General features: G+C 41.1%; 1 protein-coding gene across 7 annotated transcripts in view; it reads right to left on the bottom strand.

Moving 5' to 3' along the window:
- Positions 1 to 343: 343 nt before the first annotated feature.
- Positions 344 to 25,527, bottom strand: part of LOC102216204 (thyroid hormone receptor alpha) — a 103,868-nt gene continuing 78,684 nt past the window's right edge. For 3 of the 7 annotated variants that reach the window (XM_005750991.1, XM_013915384.1, XM_013915385.1), the window contains exons 5-11: positions 18,798 to 18,859; positions 15,485 to 15,606; positions 11,951 to 12,098; positions 9,689 to 9,894; positions 8,241 to 8,387; positions 5,841 to 6,099; positions 344 to 2,053 (exon numbers count right to left, since the gene is read on the bottom strand). In XM_005750991.1, coding sequence (XP_005751048.1) covers positions 1,803 to 2,053; positions 5,841 to 6,099; positions 8,241 to 8,387; positions 9,689 to 9,894; positions 11,951 to 12,098; positions 15,485 to 15,606; positions 18,798 to 18,859 — 1,195 coding nt within the window. In that variant the 3' untranslated portion in view covers positions 344 to 1,802. Of the gene's footprint in view, positions 2,054 to 5,840; positions 6,100 to 8,240; positions 8,388 to 9,688; positions 9,895 to 11,950; positions 12,099 to 15,484; positions 15,607 to 18,797; positions 18,860 to 22,857; positions 23,225 to 23,354; positions 23,374 to 25,527 lie in introns of those variants that run through there. The other 4 variants (XM_005750993.1, XM_013915387.1, XM_013915388.1 and 1 more) reach the window with 4 other exon arrangements.

The raw sequence follows: 25,527 nt of genomic DNA, 5'->3' as shown, positions 1-25,527 counted from the left end.
GATCCAAATCCACTCAATCCAATGAACAAGAAAAAAAAGTATTATTTTTATTTTTTATTTTGGTAGATCATGAATGAAAAATATGTTTTAGAATAAATCTCCTTATAACTCCATGCTGCTACTGTTGACATGGAAATGATAAAAACAACATCCTATAACTCCTGAAGAAGCAATAAAGTAATAGTGACTGATATTCTGGGAAACAGGATTTCTTTCTTTGCTTTCTTACTTTGGTAAAAATAACACAATTTCCAAATCTGTCCTTTAAAAAATAAACTACAGCCAATAAAAACACTAACTTAGCACAAAACAGGAAATAATAAAACATCTGGCTTTAAACATTCCAACAAACAACAACAACTAAGCTAAACATTAAAAAAAAAATCATCCACAGCCACCGCCGTGCTATGAATCCTGGGATAGGCTGGGCAACAAAGGATACACCCGACAAATCCTTCAAATCTGGGGAAAAGGAGGACGCATTTGTGGGCCGCATTTGGAGCAGCCCTCGAATTGGGACAGCCTTCATCGCCTGGCAGTGACGATGCTATGCTAGCATAGCTTAGCATAGCTTAACATAGCTATGCTAAGCTAAGCAGTCGCTAGCGTTAGCTTCAAATACAGCATAAGAATGGTATCAAACTTTATATTTAAGTCACAGCAAGAAAGAAAGTAAACCTGTTTCCAAGAATATCAAACCATGTCAGTAAACAAGGAGAATTTACTGCACAAAGATGGATATCAAATCCACTAAAGTAAAACACTTAGTGATCACAGAAAGCACCGTGATGTTCATGACATCTTGTAACCTCTGATGCACTACAGTAATTAATACCTATGGGTTCAGTGTCCCAGGCATGGATTAAGCCCAGTTCCACACTTGAAGGAAAATTCAATGAAGATTTCAACTGAAAACAAAGTTTTTAGTGTTTTTTTTTAGACTGGGTTTAGTCTCTGCTCAGGAAACAGAGCGATACCATCTCGTGTCTGCAGTTATAAGACATATCTGTATATAAATAAGGGCTTCATACAAAGTTTTCTCACTGTAGCTTGCATATGGTTTGACTAAATATTACACGAGTCTGTGTTTTCTAATCAGAAAGGTAATATTGTTTGAGGTAATATTGTAGGGGTGTCTTTTGTGCATGTACACCATGTGCCTGTGTATACACGAGAGAGAGAGGTCAGTACGTGAGGGAGGTAGGTCAACAAAGACTCACGGGGCCTTGGCAGGTTGAGGGCTAGGCTGCGGACAGAGGATGACTTTGCAGTTAAGGAGATGCGAGGGAGGTGTAGGGATTGAAAGAGAAGCTAATGATCAGGTCCCAGAGATTAAAACAAAACAAAACAAAAAAAGCACTTATCTGAGGTGATAGGTGGCTGTGCAGCTAGTAGAAACAGAACCAAGCCCCTCAGTTTGCATTAGTCAGGAGCAGTACAGCTGTGTATCCATGGGGGTGCAATTGTTTGCATATAAATACACTTTTTATGGTGTATGAATGTGTGAATAGCTATGTAAGTATTTACACTGCTTGTACTTTGTGTGTGTGCCTAGTGAGACTGATTGCATTCCTCTGATAATATTGATGTGTGCTTGCTGGTGGTGGATGTTGTAGTTGCTTGACAAATCAAAAAAACAAAACAAAACAAAAAAACACACAAAGGGGCAACAAGAGAAATTTACAGAGTGTGTTCTCCATGAAGAGAAAAAAAAAAATCCAGTTTTTCGTCCTCGCTTGTCCTTCAGCCAAACTTCCTCTCAAAGCCACCACAAAAGTGTTCTTTCTGAGGGTGATGTACAGTTACACTTCCTGGTCCTCGAACACCTCCAGGAAGAGCGGGGGAAACAGTTCATTGGGACACTCGACCTTCATGTGAAGGAAACGGCTGGCGTGGCAAGCCCCAATCATGCGCAGGTCTGTCACCTTCATCAGCAGCTTGGGCCAAAAATGGGGAATGTTGTGCTTGCGGTAGTTTATATAGTGCTCGAACGCCAGAAGGTAAGCCTCTTGGCACTGCTCAATCTTCTCCACGCTGGTCAGCCCTGAACGGTCTGCAGGCAGTAAAGAACAAAGGAACAATTACATGGGAAATGTGCCCTCCGCTGCCTGGTTCCTTTTAAAACAGGAGAAAGATTGCAAATTGAAATGCTGCATACATTTTTCTTGGAGAGGGCAGAATAAGTGATGTGACGTTGGAACACTTTTGCAAGTATATGATGTCTCGATAAACAGAGCAGATATTTGAAGTTTACACAGCTACATTCTCACCTGAAAATATCTTAAAAGTTTATTTTGTGACCCAGAAAGAGTAATCAGAGTATTATTAAAATAAATAGCTGCTACCATTGTTGCCAGCTGGAATTAGCTGGGCTGCGCTATGAATTCTGGGATAGGTTGGGCCACGAAGAATACACCCAACCAATCTTTCCATTCTGGGGATAAGGAGGACACATTTGTCAGCCACATTTGGAGGAGTCTTTGAATTTGGACATCCTTCGCCACACCACTGTGACGTAATCGGCCTACAAATACGCTCTCCGAAGGATGCGGCCCCTATTGTAGCACAGCTACAATACCAGACACGCATTCCTGCCATCTTCTGTTTCAGTCTGTTATAAAACTCTTAAATCCTACTACTTATTCCTGCGTCTTTAAGGATCTTGCAAAGCTTCAAACGACGCATCAACTATTAAAGTAGTTGTCAACGATTTTGATAGTCGACAAACCTAACTGAAAGTGGCAAAAGTGTGGCAGTTCAAACACTGGAACTGCGTGTTTGCAACCAGAGAATTAGCACCCATCAGCTACAAGGGAAAAAAGCCCAATATTCACAATTTGGAAAAAGTTGCTGTGTTCAGTATCTTTACCCCTAAAAATATCTCAAATGTACACAGAAGCAAACACACCCTGACAGAATTCCAGCAGCAGCATGTCCATAAATAAGCTGCCGTAGGTCATCCTAGGTCTTGGAGAGATTCCAGGACCTTGAATGACCTGCAGGATCTGCTCTTCTGATCTGCAGTGATGCACAGTGCTTTGCTTTCCAACTATCAATCATGCCGATACTGTCTGTCCCTCCCTTGTAGTGTTGTTCAGATATTATTCTGAGTGTATCACTGCACGCTAGTTACATCATTTCAACTATGAAACAGAGAATTAGAGATTTATGAGAAACTATTATTGCATTTTATTTTATAGCAGATGGTTTTGTGAATAAGCATCTAATATAATCAATGTTAAGGTTCAGTGTTGGGAAGGTTACTTTTAAAATGTATTCCATTACAGAATACAGAATACATGCCCCAAAATGTATTCTGTAACCTATTCCGTTACGTTACTCAATGACGTATTCTGAATACTTTGGATTACTTAATATATTATCGTGCTTTTTACAACAACGTGAATGTACTATTGCTGTGTGATTTATTACTATTACTGAAGGTCTGCGACTCCGAACTGTAGTAAAGGGACCTCTGACTAATACGGCGGGGTCCCTGTCGGGCTCGTAGCCGAAAAATAGCTCTACTTTGTTGTGTGGGTCAACTTTTCTTGCGAGAGACAGAGAGAGGCGTTGAAAGGCTGCTCCAACGGAACTTAGTTTTTGCACGAACACAGTGTACAGTCGAGTCCTAATAGCTTACTTACAACTGGGCTCGTCAGGCACTCTTCTTGGCTGAAGTGGTTATTATTATATTTACATGCTTCCAGCTCCCGTTTTTCCTCGATGACAACTCGTACCTTTCCACTCCCCTTTTTCTCGCTCCTCGCGCTCACAGACCCATAATGTGTATGGCAGTCCATTCTCCCAGCAGCACGGACTACACTGCCCATGATGCTACATTCTTTAGAGCTAATGCTGCCGCCTGGAACAACAGAACGTAGCTGTCAAACAAAACCCAAACAGTCCTGACCCGCGACAATATGAAACAGGAAAGTACCGCCGTGTAATCCATTTATTTCAACAAAGTAACTGTATTCTGAATACCACCTTTTTAAACTGTAACTGTAACGGAATACAGTTACTCATATTTTGTATTTTAAATACGTAACGGCGGTACATGTATTCCGTTACTCCCCAACACTGTTAAGGTTGCATCTGGGTGTCTTTTACTTCACACTTTGAAGAAATCCACCTCAAGTGGGGCTTTGTGGCCCAGCTTCAGAGACAGTGACTGTCTAGGAATTAGGGCTGTGTGGTGATAGGATTAAAAGCAGATTAGACAAGATTATTCCCATTCAGGTTGTTTAGGGAGTGTGGGAATTTAGTTAATGTGTTTTTCCCTTTTCCATCAGTGTGCAAATAAAGCCGGTGTGATCAGCTTTATGTCTGTGGTTAAAGTCCGTCAAACTGTAGGTACCATGGTGGACTTTTAGCATTAGAGCAGAACTAAAACTACAGGGCCAGTCCCATGGTGGGGTTTTTTCCACTACAAATGATTGAAAAATGGGAAGCAAATAACTTCCTTACAAATATCTTTAAATGGCAATGAGCAAGCTCCACCTGCACCAGTGTAAGGACTGACCATGAACGCACTGGAAACTGCAAAGTTGCCTAATTGCCATCGTTCTGGGACACAAAAGAATGTTGTCAGAAAGCTCCTTACAGAGTGGAAGAACAGAAGTCTGCTATTCTTTCCAGCTATCTCCCGTTTAATGACTGAAAACAATTGAAAATGTGATTTCTGTCAGGAGGGCACTCTGCCCTTCTATGTGATTATATAGAGAGACTAAAGGAGAAGCAGCAGCAAGACCCACCACAGAAAATAACAGGCAGTCAACTCCATTATTTACAGTGCATGCAGAAAGTAAGTATTCCTGTTACTTGTTCCACATTTTGCCATGTTATGTACACCCTGTTTTCCCTGATCGTCTGTTAGATGTTTCTACAACTTGATTGGAGTCCACCTGTGGTAAAGGCAGTTCAGTCTCTGAACCTCAGACTTTCAACAGGACAATGACCCTGAGCACATAGCTTAGATAACAAAGGGGGGCTTGGGGACTACTATGTGAATGTCCTTGAGTGGCCCAATCAGAGTACAGACTTGAAGCTGACTGAAGATCTGTGGAGGGATCTGAAAATAGCTGTGCAGTGATCAGTGATACTCCCCATTTAATCTGATGGAGTTAGAGACACTCTGCAAAAGAAAATGCCCCAAAATGTGCTTAAACGAAGTACTGAACAAAGGCTGTGAATACTTATGTACATATTTTAGCTTTTTGTTTTTAATAATTTGCAAAATTAATCTGTAAAAAAGATAAAATGTGGAACATTTGAAGCACTAAATAATTTACACTAAAACTGTACAAGCAATACAAAAGAGCCAGGTGGAGTGGGGTTGCAAAGTGGCATGCAGAAGCATACAGCAACTATAATCCTGAGGTTGACTTCGTAGACGGTCAGAACCACCACACCTGAGATTTAACATCAAGTAATGTTATTAATGTTTTTTTAAACCTACCAAACCATAAAATTAAAAAAGAGAAGACAAATCAATCCTGCTATTATTGGCTGATTTGTACTCGGTGAGTGGAGCAATTTCATTGTGTGATGTAGCAACAGTGACTTAGTTTCCAACATAGTGTCGCATTAATGTGAAAAAAATCATTGTTGTTTTGTTTTGAAACATGTTTCAGGGAAAAAGAAATTGTGTTCTTTCATAAGACCACAAAAGATAAAAAAAAATCCTCACTTGTTGGTTCATATATGAATATATTTTCAGTGTAAAGATTGTGCTGGGAATACAACCTGAAATCTAACAAAACCAGTGTCGAATGACAAACATCACATCTTTTCTCTTAAACAGATTTTAGACGATGGTAACAATATTTGTTTTTCACCTGAGCTCATGAGCAGCACCGCCTGCATCAGCGCCACCTCCGAGTCATCCAGATTAAATTGTGCTAGACTCTTGCCCAGATCAAAGATGGCGTCCGACACCACGCCCAGCCCGCCGTTCTTCAGCTGCTCGCGTTTCACAGCCATCTCGCCGTTTAGAGTAAGAGTCTCGCTGTCGGGATCGTAGCGCACAGCAGCACGCAGTGACATGATCTCCATGCAGCAGCCTTTCAGCAGGATGATCTGGTCCTCACAAGGCAGCTGGGAAACAAGATTTGAGCTTGTCAGGAAATGAGGCAATGCTGAACTTCAATCAGAAAATTCTGTCCTGGAAGTCAACAGTTGTGTTTGTTTTCTAAACTATTGAGACATTGATGATATAATAGTAACTAAAAGCTAGCTAGCAAATATTAAGCAATTTGTTACAAAAATAAAGTTACACCAACTGCAATGATCTTTTCAGTTTTTATTTACATTGACACAGTGTCCCGACTCTTTCACAACAACAAACAGAAACACACAGTGAAATGGATTAGGACTGCTTTTCCTCCACCCCATTATAAGAGTTGAAGGGTTATAATATTCTAGTCACAACAAGTCCTTTGCCAGGCTTTATGTAACCAGGAAGCCCCTACAATATACATGATGAGTGCACTCAGTTAGGTGGGAAGACATGCGATGGCACTTGCTCACAGATCGTTTGCACAGAGAGCAAAGCAATATCAGTAAGTGGTGAGTCACCACTTAATACAGAGAGAGAGGGAGACAGCGGTGGGGGTGTGGGGTGGATTAGTCGGTGTAATCCCAGCTGACCCGCAGCAGGACAAAAGCTTCAGATGGAGGAAGTTCCCAATCAAAAGACCCAGCTTAGGTTAACGAGCTTGTTAGTGTTTTAACGGCGAGCTACGCTCACAGTCTGCCTTTAAACATTACCGTGAAACCAGAGTATGCACACGTGTAGTTTAGATAACAATGTTAAATCATTTACAGCCGTCTAATCCAAAGTGGAAATCAGAATTTAAAGAAATGACAATAAAGAAACTCAGTGTTAATTTCAGTAAAAGTGGAAGCTCGAGAGAGCGACACATTTTTAAAGCCACTGGATTGAATTGTTCTTGTCTTTGAAGTAGACGGGCTATATTTAGGTACTGTGTGAGCTGACATTTTGGGAAAAGATATAAAAGACTGAAATGGGGGTTTGGAAACCTTTCCTGGGGCACAGAGTAAGAAATCAGACTGCTGCTGATGTTTCTCTTAAAACTTGTCTCTTACTGAATGCAGCATAAACTTAAACAATACTATCGCAGATTTTTAGAAGCCTCTTCAGTTAAATGTTGCACATTATTTACTGAGGTTCTTTAATCTGTACTGCTAACTGATCTTGTTACCCGACTTTCATGTTAAGAGTAATTTCTGTTGATGACAGCTGGGGTCACCCATAAGTTCATGATATCCAAGCCAGAAGGCAACACACTGGGCCAGCTGAAGGAAAGTTAAGTTGAAGAGTTGCCATTGTGACACATTGGAGGAGATCCAGCATATAATGCAAAGGCACAACTGCAAGGGACAGAATGGGACTTCCAGGCAGTGATCTAGAAATAGCAGCAGAAGTGGAAGCAGTCCAGAGCTGCACGAGAACATGACCTTCACGGTAAAATGATTTTGATGGCAGGCAACAGTTTGATGGCACAGGTTGCCTGGTGGGAAGCGACCTGTCGGCAAACAAACGCAAACACGTTGCAGTCAATCGGAGGCAGGCTGTGCTGATGACTGCAGCTCGTCTGCATCTCTTTTCAATAAGAGATTTGACTCAGCTGGTTGTATTCTGCTTATATTCCTACATAAAAGCAATACTGATATGAGTCTATGTGATTTACTGTTAAATTGCAGTCTTGCAGCAAATATGTCACAATTTAAAGAGAAATATCTGATTTTTTTCTTTGATGAGGTTCTGTCTGGACTGGAATGTACGCCACTAATGTGAAATTTTGTGTAATTGAAACTTTTGTGTATATAAACAGCAACAGTTTTGCGATTATCCCAACTCTGTCATCACGAACAGATTGCATGCTAACTTAATCCTGTTCAGCTGCAAACTGATAGCAGACGAAATCCATCTTACAGCTAATGTTTCATATTAAAGATATCCACATAAAAAGCAGATTTGTTTTATTGTACTATAAATCTAGTCCTGTGTAAGCGGGATGTGAGGAAAAGTCAGAGTCTGTCTGGAGCACACACACAGCATCCAAGGCAGAGGATCCTGACTTGTGAAGTTATCACTGAATAAAAGGCGAGAGTGATCGGAAAGTTGGAAAACTGACGTGATGTGCGAGTAGAATCAAAGACTGAAGATAAATACAAAACAAAGAGTGATGTAAAGCCCCACGCATACCACATACCTCTGAAAACATGGGCAGTTTCTTGGCAAAGTCGACGACGCGAGTGATGGCAGGGGTCATTATCTTGGTGAACTCGCTGAAGACTTCCAGATCCACCTTATCTCCGTCTGAAGTGGGCATCATAGGACCCTGGCCAATATCATCAGGCTAGAAAGGAGACATTGTTCAACTATTAAATACCACAAGAAATATCTGCTGAATGAGGCGCTTAACGCCCGGCCTGTGGGTTGATTCTCTTTGCAGAGGAGGCGTATCAAAGAAGCTCAAGGAAAAATGGAGTCGGTTTAGGAGATTACAGCTTTAGAAGAACACGATGTAATATAAATGTAAATGCAGCATATACAATGTTACGTTATGATGTTACAAAACGGAAACAAATATTTAAAACTGCATGTTTCTGGTCTTTGATGCCATCTGTTCAGCGGTGTGTGCAAGATGCAAATCACATCACAGTCGTTGCATTGTTTTAGTTTAAGCACATGAATGTTCGCTCTTTTGTAATATGAGCACAATGCCTAAGAAATTATTTCCAGTTGCTGGCGAACGCTACATAAATAAAAGTGAGCTGAATCGAACTGTAACCTGAAGACTGTTAAAAACTTTAAAGCCGTCTTTACCTTCATGGAACTGTTGCCTGGGAACAAACATCTGACCTTTGCGTCAAGGTAACCTTTTGAGGTTTAAAGCACGTGCGCCTGCACGTTACACTGATCACATGGGACGCCACAGAGCAAGCTGGCCATGATGAAAAGGAGAGCTCTCAAAACGGCTTCTTTTGAAATGAAAAGAAGTCGCCTTCTTTTATGTTGATGTTTGATATCTGAAGTGGAACTGACTTTCAAGGCGCTGTTGAATTCTGGAATAACGAGCTACATGAAAGAAGGAAGGAGCTGTTGCGAGGACCAAACAGCAGCCCGATTCAAATGCCCAGATCTGTGTTATGTAATTTTTTTTGCAGTTTCTGCTGCGTTTTCATAATCTAAGATGATGCTTTATACTTTTTCCATCTCTGTTGCTGTATAATTTACATTTTTGCTTTCTATAATCTTCATATTTGTTATCTCTAAAGCACCTTGGGTGTGCAGGCAGTCATTATTGGACCGTTTGGAAGTTTTTTTTCCTGCACGGGATCCTTCTCGGTCACATTGAATAGATCTGTGTGTAATAAATACATTTTTGCATGACGCAAAAGAGCGATTGTTGGCAATTAAGGTGCAAACGGCACCTCGGTTTCCTCCACGGGCTGTGTGCCACAGCCACGGCTGACACAGACGAACAGCGTGATGTAAAACTCTGCAAAGCTTTACATCACTTTTTACAGCAGTGTCATGTTCAGTTCTCTGAACTGAACATGACACTGCTATTGACTTTCATGTGAAAAGATTTCTATTCTAGTTTATGCAACAGTGCTCAGCCTAAAGGCGATGTCCACTCAACTAAAAGCCTACCAGGAATTTGCGCTTCTGTTTCCAGCTGGAGCCCTGGGCGTTGGTGTGCCGGTGGGCTTCGGTCACCATCCTGATCAGCTCCCACTCTGCGGTGTCTGGCTCTGGCCTCGTCTGTAGCATCCGCATCATTTCCTCTTTCTTCCTCTTCTCGCGATTCTCCTCGATCAGACGGCGCTTGGCCACGCGCTTTGAGTCATCCAACACCACTATCAGACAGGGGCAGGAAGAACACAGCAACATGGAATTGTTCTTTTTTCTGTGAGAGATGAAAGCCTGCCAGTTTAGTCAAAAATAGGCACAGTGAACATGCATTATTGGACCGAGGAGCTCTGATATGTTTGTCTACAGCTGAGCTGGAAACCTTTCCAATGCAGTAGCTGTTGATCGTAGGTTTTACACTGAAAGGACTTTGATAATAGGCTAATTATGCACTACGCCTGGATGACTCTTTCACAGAGTGCCTATAATCACAGCTCTCTTCCAACATGAGTACTCTGTGCACATTCAGAGTCAGTAATAATCAATCCCTTCCTTTAAGGACACGGGCTAAATCAGTTTTAGCAAACGTGTTCCAAACATGACAACAGAAGCGGAGAATAATCACAAATAGATGTTACTTCTGTTGCATAACACTTTGTAGTAAAATCCTATATACGCTGCTGTATAAAGGCACAAACAGCTTGCATACAAGGTTGCACAGATGATATCCTGGTTACGCACTCAGTGCTAATAAAAGCACCTACTTTTGTGTACACTGCCATCCTCGTGCTTGCAAGGAGCTCTGGTGACACTGAGTGTGTTTATCAGACGTGACTGAAGTCTCCTCCTCTGCTAATCCACTGCAGTAAATGGCTTACAAATTTAAAGCACTAATGCTGCTAAAGCAAATACTAAAACAAACATAAAGAAGTAAATATGCTACAAATATTCTAAATGTGTGTGCGAGGGTTTTTTTAAACATCCTGGGAAACATCCACACAAGCAGATGCACTTGCAAAGATGCTGATGAGCATGTGAGAGTTCCCCATTATTCATCACTCTAACTAGTTAGACTGCAACGTTGTGCAGAAATCTGTGTGAACACCCAGTAACACGTTTTTGCAAATTTTGAAAGGGTGTACTGTTCATCTCAAATTAGAGTCCAGTACAAAGTTTTTATGTGAGAACAAAAGGCTCAGGCTACCCACGCATGCACGGGTTTCACGCTTCGATGCTCTTGCCTCTCACTTACTTTGAATGGGGCTGTGGATCCATCGTTCTGTTTTGTTTGTGATGAATATTTCCCTCTCTGTGCTTGAGGATAAGGATGACTGATTGTTGTAGTTGTATGTGAACAACGCTAGATGCCGAGAGCTAGCTTAGCTCATGCTAATCAAAGCTCCGTTAGCTTGTTTTATGAAGGATTTTTATAGATGCTATAGATGATTATGCCAGCACAGCTTCAGGCACAGCTACTGCCAAACACTGTAACAATGTGCACTGCTCACGTGGGCCGAAAAAGATAAAGCCAACACAAAAGTAGCAAAAACTACTGCATAGCTTCACTTTACATAAAAATGACACAGTGCATGATTTCTTTCTTCTTCTTCTGTTTTTTTAATCAATCCATCTGGATGCTGAGATTGGTGCAGGGGTTTGACAGGTGTCACAAATCAGGGAGCTAACTCTAGCCTCTGAACTGGACCTCTTCACCCTGTTTGTGCTCCTGCTGTCTTTTGGAACATTTTAGTGGAATTAACTGAGCAACAATTTGACTCTCTGTGGGGTAACACAGCGAACATTTTGATTTTGATGAGTAAAATTGTAGTATTTTTATCACTTTATTACTCAGCACTGGTTAGCAGCTATCAGCACTTGTACATTTGATGAATGCCCGTAGCTAAGCACACTTGCAGGCATTATCAGATTAACAACTAATCACCTTCTCTTCTAAATAGAGTAACTTCTGGCTCTAAAAGTCCAACACAGCAGATAAAACTGAGAAGTTACAATCAACTAGCACCGTAACTGCCAGACACAATCGATTTTACTTTTTTATTTCTATGTGAAATATTTATTTTTACTAGTTACTAGTTGTAATTTTTTTGTTTTACTTTTCTGTTGTGCTTTCTAGAGTGAGTTACTTTCTCTGCACAGCACCTTCAATCTGCCTTTGTGTAAGAAGGCTGCTTTTTAAATAAATGAACCTCGGTGAACTAAAAATCATTACCTCTTCTCTAAAATCTATGACGAGCTTAAAAACAAACAAAAAAAAAAACTCACAGTCCATGGCCATGCCCACAGAGATGCATTTCTTAAAGCGGCACAGCTGGCACTGGTTGCGCGTGATCTTGTCGATGATGCAGCAACCTTCATATTTACAGGAGTAGGACGGATGGAGGTTCTTCTGGATGGTCCGACGGAAAAAACCCTGAGGAGAAGGAAAGGGGAACAGGTGTCTTCCTGTTAAAAGGGAGTTTTTTCTTCCCACTTTCACCAAAGTGCTTGCTCATAGGGAGTCAATATGATTGTTGGGTTTTTCTCTGCATGTATTATTATAGTTTCTACCTTACAGCATAAAGCGCCTTAAGGTGGTGGTCAGAGGGCCCGGTGGCGCCTGTGTCCGGCAGCCTGGCCTCTGTCAGTGCGCCCCAGGGCAGCTGTGGCTACAATGTAGCTTGCTATCGCCAGTGTGTGAATGTGTGTGTGAATGGGTGGATGACTGAATGTAGTGTGAAGCGCTTTGGGGTCCTATGGACTAGAAAAGCGCTATACAAATGCAGGCCATTTACCATTTACCAAGGTGACTGTTGCTGTTATTGGGGCTGTATAAATAAAAATGAATTGAACTGTTGTGAAAATTAAATCCACCAATTAAATGTTCTTGTGTTCTGATTACAATAAAACAAGTTCATTAAATGAGTCACATCACAAGGCATGTTGGTGACTGTGAGCCAAGATCCTGTTTGCCAAAAATCGTGAAGTAATGAACTGATGGCATGACTGAACATCTCTCGCAAGCTTGACACGAGACGGTTCGATTGGAATAACACAGCAGACGTGGTTTACAAAGACCTGGTTTGAACCAAAAGTGGAGCGAGGTAGGAAGTGTTACTCTGTTATTTGAAAGTTAAGTGAATACGAAACAAGTGTTTCTGCCTGAGGAAACACATTTAAATGTAAATGTTGCTTCCCTGTGAGTGTGTTATATTGAGAATAACTGCAGCCAGTTTGAGGGGCTGCTGCCAGGCTGCCAGTCCTTAGATAATAGATCAGTTCTCAGCACCTCTGTGCCAGCCATCAAGGAGTCTGCTGGCAACTCACTAATGTACAGTATGGCACATATCACTGTATTTGACACAGGAGATTGATGCTTCCTTTAGTGATTTTTCCCTGAATGTCAAACTGCTAAACACCTGGATTCTAAACATCATAAAAGGCTGTTTTTCTGTAGCCCACAAATCAAAGGGACAAATAAAGACGCTATCAGACGTGTCAGACATGAGGCCCGATCACAGAATGGAAGGAACCAATCTTTCCACTCTTTGGCTGTGCTTTGTAAAATTGCAGTGCACAGGGGGATGGGACTTTTTACTCTTGTTTTGTGCTGAGAAACTCATTTTTTTAAACAACATTTAGAGTATTTAAGGTGGAAGTGTTAATTTCCTGTGTGTGAATCCTTGTTTTACAGCCTTCTTACTATCAAAGAGCCGGCTGCTTTGAGTGAATGTGAAACTGCACTTATTTTTCTAAACACGTGTCAGATTGCTCATCTGGTCATGTGGAAAGGGTTTATAAATATGAGCATTTTCAAAAACCACTTGTTTACATTAGAAGAAAACTTGGCGTAGCTTATGAGGCAGTGGTGTTACTGGTCCATTCTACTTCACATCAAACTCAACTTTAATTGGTTTTATGAACTGAGACCAGTCTGACAGCACTGATGTGAACTGTAGTGACAGATTTTCAGTGAAACTCACCTACTGTGTATATTAGGACACCAAATGCGTTTTCATCTTGGGCTGCAATCAGTCCCAAACAAAGTCGTCATTCTTACTCATGCTGGGAGTACAGCAACTGTGGTACCAAACAGACTAAATAAAGACTAAAGTGATTTCCTTTAAATAGTAAAAACTGAATATTTTTAAACCAGTCATGCTGCTCAGTCACATGAGGATCGTTAACAACCTAAATTGTGTAGGATGGATTGTGGCGTGATCAGAAAGTAACAAAGAGGCTATTGCTACTGAAATTGCATGAATGCTTGTTAACATGGTTCAAAGGTTGCATAATACTCAAATTATAGCAACACTGCAGGGGCGTTTGGGAGCTATGTAACTGCTGTATGCTATCCTGAGAAAAAGCTCCTCTCCACTGCAGAGCATCTATTCAGCTCTCTGACTACATACATATTGTAGCTGCACAGAATGAGCTCATCTTCATCTACACAACAACACAGCTCTGCATCAGTACGAGTGAAAGAAATGGTGTAAGATATTACTGAGGTGGATTAATACAAAGCATTAAGAATGAGACAGCCTGAACATACTAAAATCTGAGGTTGGAGAATGAATTTTGATGGTAGCTTTCAGCTCGGCTCCGGATTGAACAAAAGACTCCTGAGGGAACTAGCTAACCTCATCAGAATAATTCAGTTAGCTGCGAAAATACATTGAGCTCACAATGGTTCTTTCTTACTGATCCTTCAGTGTTTCCTAAAGAAGTAAATGCAATTTTTATGTATAGAGTGAGGTGGGAGTGGGGGCACATGCAGGTGAAAGGAAACATAATCAGGAGGAGTAATCGTAGCTGCCTCGTCAGGGAGCCGACGGACTTTTGTACCATTTTCCTCCGCAGCTTCAATTAGCTTGGCGTAGGGACACATGATTTTGGTTTATGCAGACTCTCATGTTTACCCTACAGAGGCGGCGGGAGCCTATGGCGCTGGAGTTGGAGTCTGTCCAAGACAAGAGACGTCCTGGAGAAACAGCTGAATGTCATCATAACAGTGAACAAGTCAGTTGCTGGTAGGGCAACAGAAGACATGACGGGCTGGGGCTAGCTCGTTAGCAGTGAAAGAACTTACAAATCACACTGTTCACTATCTGCAAAAGTACTAAAGTACAGCACAAATGATACCTGGGCAGCCCACCCAACTTCACGTTTATGTGTTTCGAACACTGAGCTTTTTCACGCTTAACTATTCAGCTACCTGTAGCTCTTTGAAATCAGTTTACAAGACAGTGTGCTACCTTTAAGATTAGGCTTACACCTTCCATTTTTGATAAAACTTATCGCTATGGCCTGAATCTTGCTTACTTATGCTCCAACAGGCCAGGCCGCTGTGGGCTTTCCATGAAACATTTTTTTCATTCACTCTTTTCACTCTCCACATGTTTGCACTCTGTGTTTAGTCATTAGATCTTCTTCCTCAGTGTGTCTTTTGTCCTGCCTTTCTGCCCTGAACCCATTCCTTCTTGAAGATTCTTCCTGTTAAAACAGAGTTTTTCCTTCCCACTCTTGCCAGGTGCTTGCTCATAGGGGGTTGTCTGATTATTGAGGTTTTCTTTCGATTATATTAAGTCTTTACCTTACAATATAAACTGCCTTGAGATGACTGTTGTTCTGACTTGGTGATATATAGATAACAAAGAATTGAAGTAACTGCTTTCAGATTTATAAGTTCCTTTGTGGTGATGTTAACTGTCATTTTAGAGCTGGATCAGCCACCTCTACCTCCTGCCAGAGCTGTCAGAGTGTATAATACATGACAAACTAATATCTGCACCATGTTGATACAACAGAGGTGTTATGTACCTTGCAGCCCTCACAGGTGATGCAGCGGTAGTGGTACCCAGTCGCCTTGTCCCCACACACTACACATGGCTCGTCCTTCTCCAGGTAGCTGGGGATGTACCCTGGAACAGAGACGCTAAGAGCTATAGGAGAGGAAGAGGAGGTCGAAAAGGAAGATAGGATGGAATGAGAGATGGGTGAAGGAGTGCGAACAAGGGAGTACAAGCAAGATGGATGGTGAGGCGTGATGACGTAAGGGCAAGAGTGATAAAGGAAGATCAGGATGAATGGGGTCAGAGGGAGGAAGAGAAGAAGAGGAGAAGTAGTGATGAGGAGGAGTGGAGAAGGAAAGGAGGGGCGAGGATGAGTGTTATCACAGGGGCCTCAATGAAAGACCTGCATACATGGCCCCTACAGACTGTGATACCAGATGAAACATATACACAGTTGCAAGAATAAGACAGTATACCAATAACATGTGAGTTTTGAAGTCAGACGATTAAACTTCATCTTAGTCACAATTACAGACAACACAACCTGATTATTGCCAAGACTTGCACATCAAGATGAGAGAGAGTTCAGTTCATCGATATTTCTTCTCATCACACAGCAAGCTCCATCTCAAAGGTCAGAATTCTGATTTGATCATTCCAAAACCAGATGCTGTAGAGTGCAGCGAGGAATGCCCAGGAATGGCCAACTCTGCCATCTATAATCCAGTTCTGAGTTCCCTCCCCAGACGCCTTAATGCCCACTCACATCCTGGGCCATCTGACCTCAGGAATTCGCATGATAAGGTGGGGCCAGGTTTCACAATGAACACACCCGAAACTCTGGCTGATTGGGACCCACACCCAGTTTCACACCTTGGCTCAGGCGATTAGAGGATCATCAGGGGTCCTTTTGTCCCTCTGTGGGGGGAAACTCCCACTAGGTTTATATCTGGGACTCTCCACCATTTGACCTTAGAACTGAAGAAGCTTCTCGGATGAGAGGTGAAACGTCTTCAAGCAACTTATAGAAGTCCAGACGCTTTTCTTTGCAAGCTCCTTTGACTACGATGACCTGGATGACTGAGAACCTTCACAGACATCAAAACCAGAGTTTTCCTCTTTTTTAGCCATTCTGATATTTGTTCACTTGTGTGCTTTAGGATCAGAAGCTTCATTCTCCTATAATCTTATATGTTTTGACACAATTCTGAATTCCCATGTCCTTCAATGACTGCAAGGATCCTGGCCTTGAGGAAATCAACTCTAAGCCACAATGCTACTTCCACCACACTTCACGGTGGGGATGATGTTTTGGTGCAGTACCTTTTCAGTGTCAGGCAAAAGCTCAGCTTTTGTCTCTTCACGTTACGTGCTTTTTCATGAACAAAGACTAAAGCTAAGTGTAGGGATTTCTGCAAACATTTTACTCCAAACGCTGGGTTCTTTCCAATCTGCCAGGACTGCATGTTGTGTTCTTGGTGACCTGAACTTTGCTCCATTTGTGGGCAGTTTGCCTACCCATGGACTGATGTACAGCCAAGTCTTGTTTTTGTAGCCTTTGCCAGCTTCATACCTCTTTTAAGGTCGTCTAAAAGTTTTGAGCAATGATTGAGGAAGAGTTCACACCAGCCAGCCTTTTTTAAAGATGATAAGACTAGTAAACAGATTTTTTATGGCTTTACTAATAGGGGGAGGGGGGCTCTATAACCAACAACTGCAGTCTCCTTAATAGGAGCACCTCACTCCCAGAACTTTTTGGAGAAATCACTCGCACAAAGTTTTTCTTCCCTGCTTTTGTCTGTAAATGTGACTTAGACTTAAGGTCAAAGATTAAGAGTGGAAAGCCTGTTAATTAAATCCTTGTATAACAACCTTTTTCTTGCAACTTTAAGACAGGCCGTCTTTCCCGCAGACTCCGATATCATGCCAGCTTATAAGGTTTACACTCACATTCCCAGAATTCATGAAATATGCTTTTCATCTTCACATTTCAGTGACTAATTTATTTCTCTTCAGAAGTTTCCTTGAACTCTTTGATCCTCTGAAGTCACACAATATGAATATATGTAACGTACATAAGAATTCTAACCTCTAAGCTGTCATGTAGTTGCACAAGGACCACCAACCACCCAAAGCACAGGTGCAAACAATAACCCACATGTACAGACGCTGCTGGAAATCACAAAAGTAAAGTCTGCTCCACAGGGAGCATACTTCATCAGTCAATCCTCTTGTACTACTGAAGCGAAGAAGGAAAAAAAGTAGATCCATTCTGATTCTGTATAATTTCATGCGATAATGTATAATAAACATATAAAAGTGAACGAACAATGCTGTTCCTGAGTTAAGTGGTTTACAGGAAGTCTTTGCATCTTCATCACAGACGGGATTTGCAACATAACTGTTATATCACGACCAAAGCTATCTTGTACAAGACCTACCAACTAATTGGTGACTGGCAACCATTGGGATCTCAGGAAAAAGTGTATTTCCTGACAGTGATGCATCCAAAAATTCCTTGTGACCGTTTTGGTCGTTAGCAGACTAGCACACTCAACTACGGATTCTGTGGAAAATGTTAATTTGTCTGAAACCACACGCAACTACTGTGAAAAGTGTGGCCCAAACCTTTAGCCATCAAGTAAAAGTTGGATCTTTTGAAATGCACTGGTTCCAGCATTAAGGCCCACCTTGTATTAAATGTGAACGTTCCAGTTTTAGTGTGCAGGAAGAGCCCAATTAAAGACATGTCTAGGTTCAAAGACTGTTGTGATTTTGCAATTTCAATACATACAATTCATAATCCAGATTTGTAATTAAGCACCCCTACACCACAAGCTACCACTATGGAAAACACTACATTTGCCCCGATTAATTTGGCTCGACGATATCTGAGGCTAGCATATTAAATCAGGAAAAAAAAAAATCATGAACAAAATACAAAGTTTACAGGTAAATGCTGATTCTGTTTATTTATCCATAACATGAATAATGATTATTGCATACATCTATTTCTCTTCTGATATAATCCATTAAAGATTAGTCCTGAACATTCATAGACCTGCCTAACCAATCCCCCTTGGTTAGCTGATTTGTGTTCAACAAGGCCTCTGAGGGAAACTATACAATGGTGACGAGGAATAATCATATTCCTGACAATAAGGACACCACTGAAAACCCAGGGGAGCTGCCGAGTCACGGATTTAAACCAATCACTGGCCGAATCCAGCAGTACATCAAAAGACATCGTCTTAGAGGAAATATGCTTTGAATTGTGTTCACTTCCATGTGGGGGGTGACACAAACAACACGAGTGAGGCAGAGATAATGAAGTTAGTTACCGGACATGCTCTTCACTGAGCACTGGCTGTTCTTTCTCTTCCTTTTCGGCACATCTGGCCATCTGGGAGGGTGGAGGAGAAGAGGGTGGAAGGGAAAAAAGACATTAGTGATTAAAAAAAGATAACATTATAGCAGCTTCAGGAAAAAAATCATTAATAAGATTTCTTTTTCCAAGCCAGATAATGCAAAGACAGTTTCTGTTTTTTTTTTTGTTTTGTAATTAACTACATTAAAAAAGACATAAGATAACACTGCTAGAAAAACTGGTAGAGAAACGTGGAAACTATGCTGCATTTTAGATATTTAAAGGAATCCTCTCCATAAATATGTTGGTCTGCAGTCATAGACTTACATTTTACATTTGGTTTGCTGGGTAACCAGTCTGACACTTGACATTATATAAGAGCTGTTAGTTTGCTATGAAAATGTTTTTAATTTCTAAAGATCTACTCGTCAAGGTTGTCACTTGTCTCAGACTCTTTTCGCTCTTTACATTGAACCTTTAGCACAGGCAATAAGAGAAAATAATAGTATTCATGGGGTCGTAGTTAATTCAAGAGAACACAAAATAGCTGATGATGTCCTTTTGTACTTGCCGAATGTACTGACCCCCCTGTTCTGGTCGACTGGTTGAGCGTTGTTGAGGAGATTCATAAAATGGAAAAACTTACCTTTTTGTTAAGGCTGCAAGCTAATATTTATACCACGAGATGGGACAAGTGGTTGAAATATATCCGAAATTAGAATTTTTTTTTCTTCCGTTCTCCTGTTTGTGCCTACCCACATCTATGTAAACTCTTGCATGCCTCTCCGAGGCTGCTCTTACATCTGTATATGTGCTGTCAATTCATGGATATAAAGTCAAGTTCTCACTGCCAGAATTGCTTTGTGGGAAAAAGCTGTGCTTTTCAGTCGACTGCTTGTTTTGTTATTGTTGTTTTTGGTTGTTTGTTGTTTTCCTTTTCTGTTAAAATACGTAAAACCTTTATTAAAAACTAAGTAATAAAAAAGAAGAAAATCTTTTTAATTTCTAAGATCTTTCAAGATCTCAGTGTCTCCTTGTCTTGCTTGTTTTGAAATATGTTCAACACGTGGTCCCAAAATGAGTTCCTGTAATAAATTTGCTAAAGTCATGGTTGAGCGTGGTGCTAATTAGCAATCCAAACCACCACAATATGCATGGTAAACAAATACAGCACAGTCTCTTCAAACGCCACTTCAGCCTCGTCTATGGTTACAGCAGAAACAGGCTGGTATATTTGAATCTTGTTATTTCGCTGCACTATTGAGTTTGTTCTGCAAATAGACTTTAGTTTGAGCCCATTTCCTTTTTGTTGCTAGGCAAAATTCTTACCTTGTTTAACCTTACTTGACGAACTATGCTACCCAAGCTAGCTTGAGTAGTGTTAGTCGATAATGGCACAGATCAAACACTTGACCATACACGGTAATGACCGGTTTAAAAACAAACAAATAAAACGATAGAATAAGAACAGGATCGTTTACAAATTACCGAGTGTTGTCGCGTCATTTATGGCGGGCTCTAATGTCAGTTTGTACTGCAAGCATTCTGCACATGTTAGCATACTATGAATGGCTGGATGGACAAATGAACTGATAGGCAACAAAGTTTAACTTCCAACACTTTTGGGGGATTACTGACAAACTCTGGTCACGGATTCAAAACTGAATCATACCAATGCTTCCCATGCATGGAAATGAAGGCTACTCCACTCTATCCTCTACACTTAAAGACTGCACATGCACCATTCATCCCCACCTTCTGTCGCTTTCTATAATTTTGTATCCTTCTCCTTTATCATGCTCACATGACAAATTCTGTTATTTGCAGCAGATTTGGATTAGCACACTCTCTCCATCCCCCCCTCCCTTCCCCCCCATCTATCCACATGTTTGGCTGTTTGCTCCACACCCCTCGCATTCCCATTTTCTCTGTCTCTTTAAAAGCTCTCTCTCCAAACCACTGTCACTTTGTCGGCTCACAGCTACTGCTATATTCCCTCGATCCTCCCAGTGATTTCTGTCTTTCCCTCCGCCCCACCTCTTTCCTCTTCTCCTCCCTCAACTTCCATCAACACTATTAGGTAACACCACTGTCGTCCCTCCTTCCCCCTGCTCACTGGCTGTCAAATCCACTTTGCTCTTCCAACCTAAAAAAAAGAAAAGAAAAAAAATCCTCTGACGTCTCTTTTTCAGTTCTTGCTGCTCTTCACGGTCCATGAAACATATTATCTTTAAAGCAGTGCACATGGTGAGGCAGTAACATGGTGGGAAACTGTCTGCTCTGGTAGCTGATCAATGTAAACTGAACTGGAGTTTATGTCAGTGTTGACAGCTCTTGTATACATTTTCTACAATGTGAAGGAATAACTCAAATGTGTAAGTTGGTGAGGTTTGGAAACATTTCCAGAGAATGATTTAGCGCTACTTGAAATCCAAATCCAACTTAAAAAAATGACAATCCACAGGGGAGAGGAAGTTTACATCTTTTGAAAACTGCAATCATAAAGCTGCAACCATTTATTCCTGACCGCTATGGGGGCAGCAGAACAGAACAGGCTGAAGACGTCCAGCCCTCAGTGGTCTCCATGGTGGTTATAGAGAAGAAGGGTGAACAATTACAGTTTTGTATTTATACATATATTTTTTAGCAAGTTGTTGTGGTGTCTGCCATTTATCAATGAGAAAAACCTGATATGTTGTGAATCTCAGTAAGCTGCAAATCTATGCAAAAGGCAACTGCTAGAGCAAACAATCAGTCACAATTATCAGAGCACAAATCTTTGCGTTTGATTTGCGTACCAAAATCATTCTTAATATCTACTTTCATACCAAACCAATGTGTCCTTAAACATAAACCCGTTAATGAGTTTGTTTGAATGCCTGACAGGATGGTAGCAGGATGTTACTTTGAAATGGGAACATTTATTTTGTTGCCAGACAAACTGGTAACACGCATTTTTGGATAATTTTAGGATAAAAAGAAATGCACAGATCATTTTACATGTTGAGCTGAAACTCAGTCAGCTTGAGTCCTTACAATGGATCTCTTGCAGGTGCGTCACTCAATTGAAAATGAGCCTTAATTGCTCTGAAAAGCAGTGCAGCATTTTCGCATATTGTCTTTTGCATATCAAATATCACCATACCCAACTTTGACTGCCATTCTTATCAATGTGTTGGGACAGAGATACTGCGACAGTTGGACTAGCCCATCTTCCAATGACAGTAGTTTTCACTGTGTGTGGGTGTACACAACTTTCTTATAGATGTCCCCTGGAGTTCTGAGGATTTTCTGCCCTGGCTTTTGGTCTCAAAACGTATGGAATGATCGGTTCTTGTGACACCCTTAATGAGCTTGTTTAAACCATTACCATCTTCGTTAGATTTTAAACACTATAACTACCTAATTAATTAATTGATAACTTTGTGAGTTAGTTGAACAAGCAGTCTTAGGCTGATTTGTTAATGTTACTACTCTTGTAACAAGCTACTTGGCATCCATGCTACGGCAGCTTTAAATAGAACCTTTGCCTTAATGAGATTCCCTTTGACAAAGAAATAAATAGAAACTATCCAAAGTGCATTTCTGTTAAAATATAACATACATTTTGTGAAAATGGAAACAATTATGTGGTTGCAAAGACAGACACAGGAGCTGGTCTAGAGCTCTGTCCTGGGGCATCAGTTGAATGATCTGGATGTGGTACATGCACTCACAACAGATTTATTGTTAAACTAGCAAGGCTTACAGAATCACTAACATCCTTTCAGATTTCAGACATTTCATCAGATGAAAGTAAATTAATGCAATCATCCCTTGGAAATCAAATTTCTGGACTACTGTTATGAATTTGTGACTAATAAACTGGTTTACAGATAGCGAAGACCATAAACAGGACTCAACACACACAGACATCTCATACTTAATCTGTTATGAGCATGTGACAGGGGGCACAGATGCCAGCAGAGCACACACCCACTTCCAACAGACATACACGCAATCGCAGAGATATGCATTCCCGCAATCACACCAACCTGTTGATGCAGTACGGCTGTAAGATATGCATGTTGCTCCTTTTGAAGGAATATCAGCAGGAGATGATGCAGCCCAGCAGCACCGTCTGCTGATCCAGCCTCCCAGGAAGTTACTGCACGTGTCCCACTCAGCCTGGTTCACATGAACACAAGCTGTGTTTGCAGACCTCAAATCCCCGACTATAAGCCTCCCACTGAACTCAGCAACGAGTTGATCCCAGACAAATGCAAAAAAGAACTGAGCTTGAGTTGCTGCAATCAACTGAAACAGACTTCACTAGTAGCTGTGTGCCTCAGACTGGCTGCTGGGAGGAACGGCCACTCTGTTTATTTCCCTCCACCAGCCTGCCTCCCTCTTGCTCTCCCTTCTTTCTAGTTGCTCTCGTCCAGCCTCCCCTCCCTCCCTCCCTCCATGTCTGCACGGCATGGTGTAGTTCCTCCCCCCTTAGTGTCATGCTCTCTGTCATCACAACACAACTCGTCATGCCCAGATTTACCTTGTACAACCTCTCTCTGTCTCTTCCTGTCCTTGCTTTATTACTCACGTTACGCGTTTCTTCAGCGCGACTTTCCCTCTTCTCCCTCTCCGGCTCTGTCACCTGTCGTTCCTGCTGATATTTTTACATTTGACTCCTGTCACTTTTCTGGTGCATGACCTCTTTGCTAGCATCCTTCTACTTTGCCCTTTTTATTTCGTTCCCCAAGAGGAAAAAAAAAAACAACTGTTGCCTCTCTGGATCCAAACTCACTTAAGCTTTAATGCTAACTTGATTACATAACAGCAGTCTGATGCAGTCTCCCTAGTAGAGCCAAGCGAAGTCTTATGAGGACACAGAGATGCTAGATATCTCATCAATTGAATTAGCCTCGTCTGTGATCTCTTTTTGCTCCTTGTGAAATCATAAGTTGTAGCTGGTTCAAATTTACCTGGGAGGGTGTAGCTGAATGATCCCAAGCAGGGTTCATCTGAGGCAGAAGAGCCAAACAACAAGCTCCACAACAAACCATAAATACATAAGTAACGCTTTCATTTGCTCATTATTTCTTCTTGCTGTTTTCCCAGTTTCACTTCCAGCAGCTTTAACATTAAAGGCCGACCATGAAAGGGAATGACTTATAAACTGACTTTGCCTTTCCAACTGATGGATTGCTTTGACTTTAGAGATGCAGAACTATAACTGACAGCATGCAAATTTATTTGTCAAACTTTTATTTAAATGAATATTCTTTTTCAAAATAAAATATTGTCATTTAATATCTTGCACGTTCATACAGGACCTTCTGACTCCACAGGTTACTGTACGTCCCACTTTAACCAATATCCACGACTCTGTCATTCTCAAAAACGCAAACTGCTTACATAATAATGACATGACTTTATTTGTTGTTCCGTTTTTTTCTTCTTCTTCTTTGAATTATGAACATAAAAACGTACCATCAGATTCCGAACCATCATGCAGTACCATCTGGAGCCCATCTGATTGGCAACAGCTTCATTTCTCACCACAACAATGATCCCAAACACACTTTCAATGCAGTAAAAGCACACCTGGATAGTGCTCCAGTGCGCGTGTTTTTTTGCCCTCCATAGAGCCTGGAGCACAACATTATTCAAGCAGTGTGGAGAAAGGACCACGAAGGTGGCCAACATCCAGAGAAGAGCTTTGGATGCCTTTCTAGGAGCCTGTCGAACTTTTCCTGAAGAGTACTTAAAGAAAGCTGCCTAGGAGAGTTCCCGCTAATTTAAATAAAAATAATGATAAAGATGACTTTTCTTTTGGCTTCCACATGTTTCCATTTATGTTAGCTATTGTGGCAAATAAATCACAGGACCTGTTTTTATATGAGAGTGCAAAATGTGCACTCCTAGCATGTCGTCCGCAGTAAAGGCTAAACATATTAGACACATCTACGACTGATCAGCTCTGGTGCCTTTTATTGACAGCAGCAGTTAAACTTAAAAAAAAAAAAAGCAACTAAGCAAGAAGTTTTTATATGAACTGATGTCAACATTTTGATAATGCGCACAAGAGCTTGCTTTGACATTTTAGTGTGGCAAAACTAGGTAATTACCATTAAACAAAACAAATCAGTGTTTGGCAAACGAGAATGCTGAAGTAATGATGGGTCCGGATAAGTTGGGGAGTCGGGGAAGTCGGGGACTACCAGAGTGATAACATTTATCCTGAGGGGATCATGTGTGTCTTCAATCAAATTTATTATGGTCTGCTTTAAGCTATTATTTTTCAAGACATTTCAAGCTTGCTGGTTTCACCAAAGGGAAATGTCAGGGAAATGTCAACCTCAAAGTGATAAGACTTACTATTCCGGAGAATGTAAATGCCAAATTTTCATGGCAATTCACCCAATAGTTGGAGAGAAGTATGAGAGATCAGGGTAAAAGCGGTCGACTGACTTGTAGATCTATAAAACCACATCACTAAAATTAAGAGGGAGATGTTCAACTCCAAGTGGAACTAATTGTGTTTTCTTGATTTACTATAAAGTAAATGGTGATTCTGGGTATGAGACAAGCAGAAACCTGTGGCCTGAAACATGAAGCCAATGGAGACAAAAACTGCACTGGCTAATAGAGTTTTTATAATGTTGAATTTTACACTGCTAAACAGCAGGTGCATACCCTAGTTTAGTTAGTGCTATAGCTAACTA

The sequence above is a fragment of the Pundamilia nyererei genome, unplaced genomic scaffold (assembly GCF_000239375.1).
Source record: "Pundamilia nyererei isolate P.nyererei 1_Seehausen unplaced genomic scaffold, PunNye1.0 scaffold00295, whole genome shotgun sequence".
NCBI lineage: Eukaryota > Metazoa > Chordata > Actinopteri > Cichliformes > Cichlidae > Pundamilia > Pundamilia nyererei.
This window is presented reverse-complemented; position numbering and strand designations above follow the sequence as displayed.